The sequence below is a fragment of the Rhinolophus hipposideros genome, assembly GCF_964194185.1.
Source record: "Rhinolophus hipposideros genome assembly, chromosome: 10".
NCBI classification, from domain to species: domain Eukaryota; kingdom Metazoa; phylum Chordata; class Mammalia; order Chiroptera; family Rhinolophidae; genus Rhinolophus; species Rhinolophus hipposideros.
The window spans coordinates 11869605-11877234 of record NC_138056.1 but is presented as its reverse complement, the minus strand read 5'-3'; the positions used below and the strand labels follow the sequence as shown (position 1 = coordinate 11877234).

At 34.7% G+C, this 7630-nt stretch overlaps 1 protein-coding gene across 1 annotated transcript; it reads left to right on the top strand.

The window, feature by feature from the left end:
• Positions 1-4238: 4238 nt before the first annotated feature.
• LOC308503353 (olfactory receptor 8K3-like) lies at positions 4239-5210 on the top strand (the record flags this gene model as incomplete). Its single annotated transcript, XM_081062675.1, has 1 exon — positions 4239-5210. One exon carries the CDS (start codon positions 4239-4241, stop codon positions 5208-5210), a length of 972 nt encoding a protein of 323 aa, XP_080918801.1.
• Positions 5211-7630: the final 2420 nt, after the last annotated feature.

Sequence of the window (7630 nt, the reverse complement as noted above, 5' to 3'; positions counted from 1 at the left end):
ACTGAGTATTAATGTGGACACAAGAAGGCGTAGCTATTTTTACCATTATCAGAAAAATGTATATATGTGGGCAATTTTTAAATAAACTACAAATGAATATCTTTAATAAATACATGAAAAAATCCAATCTTTATTATTTTATAAAAACCCAGAATACAACAAAAAGTTATATGTTCAAAACTACTATGGAATAGAATGTTAATATCACTAATCATAAACAACTCCAAATTGGAAACAATTCTAATATTCAGCAATAGAATGATGGATAACTAATTTATGATATATTTATAAAATGGAATTGTACACAAAAATGAAAATGAGCAATCTAGAAATCTCTATATTGAAAGAGCCCAGACACAAAAAAATAACTTGAATAGGATTTCTTTTACATAAAGTAACAAAAATAGGTGAAAATAAATTATGCCGCTTGAAGTTAAAATAATGTGTGCGTGTGTGTGTGTGTGTGTGTGTGTGTGTGTGTGTGTGTGTAAGTAGATAGATAGTTCATGGTAGAAAGGAAAATGAAGAACTCTTCTGGAGTCTTGATAATATTTTATTTATTTTAATGGTTGTTATTGCTGTTTAATCTGGATTCTGACTACACAGAAGTGTTAATTTTGTAAAAATTTATTTATGATGTATGCATTTGTTAATATGTATATATTATATTCAATAGTAAGTTTAAAACACCACACATAAGGAGGAAATAGATATACATATTTTTCCCTTGTGAATTTTTAAAACAATGCAAAAGCATTGTTGAAACATTTCTCCATTACATCCTCAGTGAAGTCATAAAAAGCTTCTATTTAACAAGAGAGGATTAAGGGTTTCAAAAAAAACTAAACAACTTGTCCTACAGATACAATGTTTTTTTTTTTTCATAAATTTATTTATTTATTAGTTTCAGGTGTACAAAACAAGGTAATACTTAGACGTTCATCATCCATATCCCTCACACTGTGAACCCCCCTCCCCCCATCCACCATCCCTCCGACCCCACACCGAACCATCACATTATATATATAAAATTATAGTTGGCATTCATTAATGTCCAGCCTCTGGTGTTTGATTCCAGATCTCTGGGTTGTACTAGAAAAGACTTAACCAAAAGAAACTATGGAAAAGTATCAAACATAACTTAATTTGTATGGGAATATAAAGATTTCTTGCATAATTATGAGATACGCCATTGGCTTTGTTAGAAGCTTTCAAATGCCTTAGGCATAATTAACAACAAATTGTATCCTTTGTCCTTAGGGAGGTTCTCAACGGAGGAAGGAAACCCATAAATTCTCCTTATTGGGTTATGTTAGGAACACATGGGGAGCACAGAGAGATTCCTCATTACAGGTGAGTAGACTGTACCTGTTTCTGTGACTAACTCCCAGAGTTCCTTCATGGCACCATCTCCTGTTTAAACTTCAGTGTCTAATACCCCATCTTGGTGATTTAGCCACAGCTTTAACAATCTGCTTTGATAACTGCAGTCTCTGGGCTGGTACAAAGTTGTAAATATCTTTATTATGATTTTTCATGAAAGCTAGACATTTAAGTTGATACAGTAAGTTTGTGTAATAAAAAAATGTAACCTCTGAAAAGGAAGTTACATTATTAATAAAGTATTTGCACACATGCTCCAGGTTCTCCACCCATAAGACCTTAAGATTTTTTTTTTCACTTGGAACCTTACTCAAGATGTTAAATGTGATATTGTTCTTTGTGGTTAATTGGATATTTTAGAATTTTTAACTTCAAATAATACCAGATTTTCATAGTGTTTTCCAGTTACATCTAAATTAAAAGGATTATATTAATATTTTTACAAACCTTGTAATTTATCTGTTTCAAATATGCCATGTATCCCAAGTTTACCAATATCATTGACAGGATCAATGTCATTTGAAAGTCACCATAAATAGTGGGACATGAGCCCAAAGCAAAATATTAAAGCCTCGATGGCACTACATACTGTGTTTCTCCGAAAATAACTTTGTTATATTTATTGTATTATATTTATTATATATGTATTATATTATACCCAATCTTATAGTAAAATAAGAATGGTTTTTATATTAATTTTTGCTCCAAAAGATGCATTAGAGATGATTGTCCTGCTAGGTCTTATTTTTGGGGAAACCTGGTAGCACCTCAGCCCCACCATGTCTGATTAGTAAAAGGGCTTCATCTCCCCCTCACCTATAAGCCTTGGAAGAGTCTTTGAAATGCCATTAAATTGTCCTTTGAATGACTAAATGCACATCTAATGGAGATTAGAACTAAGAGAAAAATATGCACAAGTACAGATTGAAACAAAGAACAGTCCTTGCAAAATTATAAAGCAGAAATGTGTATTTTGCCTAAAAATAAAGTATTATTTCCACTCATATATTAGTTTTTTAAAAAACTCTATTCCCACTCAAAAATTACTTGAGTGTTTAAATATACGTACTTAAGTTCATGTTTTATTGATCTCTCATTGTAGAATTAATTTATTGATATTTGTTTTAGTTTAGTGCCGTATTTGGCAGGCAGAGGGAGGTGGGGATGGGAGTGATTTAGCTTCTCTGACCACTATACTTAGGGCAGTTTTAGACTGAAGATCCAATGCTCAGCTTTGCCCATTGTATATCTTACATGTTTTGAGACTATTGAGTAAAAAAACAAAATTTAAAGTTCCAGAACCATGTCATCTTCAATAATCGTGTAAAATAATGTAAATATAAATAGATTCATGTAAAACAGATTTGAGAGCTTTACATAGAACTCTAAAGAGAAAAACATCTCGTATCTTTTCTCATATGTAGGGAGACTAGTATTTACTAGCATGGATTTAGAAAAGAGTACATGTTTTTAAACTCTGATGTATTCCATGAGATTTATATAATCTTTATATATGCACTAAAAATAAGTGTAGTCTCCTGAGAACTAAGTCAGTGTTCCTAACCAAGCCACAATGTTCTGATTCTGTCTCTACAGATTTTCTCATTCTGGATATTTTATATAATGGAATTCTACAACATATGGCCTTTTATATTTGGCTTCTTTCACTTAGCATGTTCTTAAGTCTCATCCATGTTGTAGCATTATCGATACTTCTTTCCTTTTAAGGTGTATTAATTAATATTCCACTGTATAGATAGACCACATTTGTTATCCATGGATAACATCAATCGGGGATGTTTTCAGTTGTTTGTATTTCTAACTATTATGAATAATGCTGCTATGAACGTTTACCTACAAATTTTTGTGTAAATATCTGTGGTTTTCCCATACCTTTGGGTATATCCCTAAGCATGGAATTGCTGGGTCGTAATGGTAATTCTCTGGTTAACTTACTGAGTAACCCTCAAACTGTTCTCATAATGGTTATACCATTTGACATTCTCAACAACAATATACAAAAGTTTTAATCTCTCCTCACCCTTGCCAGCATTTGTAATTTTCCTTTTTTTTTTCTTTTTAATAGCCATCCTATTGGGTGTAAAGTGGCATCTCATTGTGGTTTTAATGTGTATTTCCAGAAAGGCTAATGTTGAACATCCTTTCATGTGCTTTTCGCCATTTGTAAATCTTCTGCAAAAAACATCTGTTTGAGAAGAGACTTAGCTAGTTAAACAGAAGAGGAGAGGGCACAATCAGGAATAAGATGGATATATTTCAGCCATGCTTGGCCAAGTGTTTCACCAGTTCTTTATGTGGAGGAAAGATCATTAAGCCCAGAACCAGTGCATATCATGAGGCTCATCTTATATGTATTTGCTTACATTAACTAACTTGTCAATAAACCATATGCTTTACTACCCCCAAAAAAATGTCTGTTTGTCTTTTGCCTTTTTAAAAATTTAGGTTGTTTGTCTTACTGTTGTTGAGTTTTAAGAGTCCTTTGTATATTGTGTATCGTAGACCCTTGCCAGATATGTGATTTGCAGTTTTTTACTTGGTGTAGGTCACCTTTTAATTCTTTGGTAATGTCCTTTGGTTCAAAAATGTTTGTTTTATGAATTTTTACTTTTGTTGTTTGTGCTTTTGGAATCAGATCTAAGAAAACTGTGAAGAGCTTCGCTAAACTGGGAGAGAGAAAACTGAGCTGCCAGGTGTTACAGTGGCTAATTAAAGACAACAATCCACAAATGAAAGATTTAACCCTTTAGGCACTTATTACAATGGTAATCTCAGTCATAACTCATGAAAGTCATTGATTATTTTTATACTCATGCCCATTATAGGTATCCAGAATGGCCTGGATGGACAAACACAATCTGACAATATTGAATGAATTCATTCTCATGGGGATCACGGCCCTCCCTGAGCTGCAGGCACCGTTATTTGCACTCTTCCTCACTATTTACGTGGTCTCAGTGGTGGGTAATCTGGGCTTGATCATCGTCACCAAGACAGACTCCAAGCTACAGACACCCATGTACTTTTTCCTCAGACACCTGGCTTTCACTGATCTCGGTTACTCAACGGCTGTAGGACCAAAAATGCTAGTAAATTTTGCTGTAGATCAACATACAATCTCCTATAATGGGTGTGCTACTCAACTCATTTTCTTCGGTGTGTTTATCACTAGTGAACTATTCATTCTGTCAGCCATGGCCTATGACCGCTACGTGGCCATCTGTAACCCTCTGCTCTACACAGTCATCATGTCACAAAGGTCATGTCAGTTGCTGGTGGCAATCCCCTATCTCTACAGTGTCTTTTTGTCTTTGCTGGTCATCATAAAAATTTTCACGTCATCGTTTTGTGGCTATAATGTCATCAGGCATTTCTACTGTGATTGTGAACCGTTGATATCTTTGCTCTGCTCAGACACACATGAAATTAAATTGTTAATTCTCATCTTTTCAGTTTTTAATTTGGCTTCTTCTCTTCCAGTCATCCTTGTGTCCTACTTTCTGATCCTCAGCGCCATCCTCAGAGTGAACTCTGCAGAGGGCAGGCACAAGGCTTTCTCCACCTGTGGATCCCACCTGGCAGGCATAGTGATATTCTATGGAACCTTATTCTTTATGTATGTGCAGCCTAAATCCAGTCACTCACTTGATACTGATCAAATGGCCTCCGTGTTTTACACACTGATAATCCCCATGCTGAATCCCATGATCTATAGCTTGAGAAACAAAGAGGTGAAAGGTGCCCTAACTAGAACCTGGAGGATGTGTGCAAATACTCTGTTTAAAATATGCTGTAAGATATGCTAGCAACAGAGTATGGATTGTCCAGTGTATGTTTTGCTTTAGCCTTGTGCTGTATGGGATGGGCAAGATTCAATGTGTGATAAGCATAGAAATAAAGAAAACTGTTTACTACTTTCAAACAAAATATATCACTAACAGCTGGCTGTTTTCTGCTTATACTTTAGGTATTAACCTATATTTAATTTCATGTCTGATTAGTGCCATTCCTACAGTCCTATTTACACTTCTCTTCCACTAAACATTTATTTTTATAAAGCCAGGGATTCTGTGTATTACATTTATAGTTTTATCTGTGGTGCTTAACATGATAAAGGCGTAAAAAAGGATGCCTGATAGATTTTTATATAAATGGATTCATCCAGAGAAATAAACATATACCTATTGTTAAGTTTAACAATCAAAATCCCTCTTTTGATGGGGCTTAGAGAAAATACAGAAAATAGGCAGAATGAGAAGCTAGCTGTTTGAAAAATGGATGCATTAAAATTATTTAAAGAAAATGTGAAAATTTTCAAATATGATCAAAATTTTAAATCCTCAAATTGAAAATTAACAAATCCCAGATACAAGTAATATATAGACAACTATTTGAAGGCACATCATAATCAAATTTCTCAAAGTTACTGATAAGTAAAAAACATAAGCAATCAAAGAAAAAAAACTCTTTGTTCCTCTGTGTATAGAGGAACAAAGAATGTATAGACAAGACATCAAAAGCATAATCTATAAAAGTGCCAATCAATACAATGGACTTCCTTAACATTACAACAATCTACCAATCACACTCTTGAACACTCATCTCAAGGGAATGAAAACCTACGTTCATACAATCATCTTTAAGTGAACGTTCAGGGAAGTTTTACTCATCATAATTGAAAACTGGAAAGAACCCACATGCCTGTCAATGAGTGACTGGTTAAGCAAATTGTATCATCAATACTTTGGATACCACTCGGCAACAATAAAGGAACAATAATTTACATACACAAAGACACAAATTAATCTCGAGAATTATGTTGAGTGAAAAGAAGGCAACCCCAAAATATTGCAAGTGGTATGATATTATGTATTAAACATTCTTCAAATGGCAAAAATATAGTGCTGGAATACAGATTAGTGATTACCAGGGGTTAGAAACAATGGCAGAGGAAGAAGTGGGTGTGGTGTAAACTCTGATATTTTTTTTTCTTTTTTGTAATGCAAGTGCCTGATTTAAGCTCTGATTGCCCAGGCATCCATTTTAAAGAGGCATCCACTTCAAAATATGGCTGTCGCCAATGAACATATCACCAACCACACGACTAGTTAAAGAGCCAGGCTACCTTCCTCCACTCAGGCTCCTTTGTTTTAGAGATCTTAGTTGATTTCAATAACTGACCATTTGGGCTACTTGTTTGTTTTCTCTTCTGGGACTTTAAATTCCAGTTCTTATGTTTTAAATTCACCAATAAAGACTAAGTCCCCGACCCCCACCTTGAACCCTAGTAAAAGCTGAACCCTAGGTCCCTTCTGTGGCTTTAAATTCTAGTTATTATGTTTTAAATTCACCAATAAAGACTAAGCCCCTGACTCCCACCCTGAATCCTAGTAAAAGCTGAACCCTTGGTCCCTACACTCACTCTCTCTTTCTTTCCCCAGGACCTCTCTGTGTGGCCCAGGTATGCTATGTAATTTCAAGGTCTTGTAAATAATAAACCTGTATCTTTTCAAAGTTTCCTTGAGGTTATTGCTGAAGGATGTCTTGCAATCATACAAACTACTAGGACTGGTCCAGCCACAGCATTGATTTTTAATAGGCTAAGGCCAGTACAAAACATGTGGCTACAAAGGGGTAGCCAAAGGGAACTTTGTGGTGATGGAATAATCTATATTGGAATGTGTTTGCACAGGACAGAATAACTGAAATGGTGCAATATGCAGTAAAGGAAAAAACCAAAACAAAAGCAAAAGAGAAGTGGGAACCAGAGAGATGATAGAAACTCGCAAGGAAATGAAAAGTAACAGTAACGAATTTCTGTCCCTGAGGGCAAAGGCAAAACAACATGAGAAACATATCAAGGAAGCAACACCTATTTGCATCATGCATTATTTTAATTCCCTACTTAAATGTATTATTTAATTCCGCATTAAAATAATAAGACAGTATTTAGACATTTCTACACTATGTCACTCATGCGAGGAAACCACTGTATAAATGCCCCCTTTTGATGGGCATGCCCATCTATAGATACAATATTGTAGTGTAGAGTCTGTGTGGTACAAAAGGAAAAGTTAATCAAGAGTAAAAAAATGGAAGGAGATAGGGAGAAAGGGAGGGAAGAAGGAAGGGAGGGAAATTTGGTTGAAATGAGAGACAAAACATAGTGAATACAAATTGTCACTGACAATTAAAGCACTGACAATTAAAGGACAACCTCCAGACA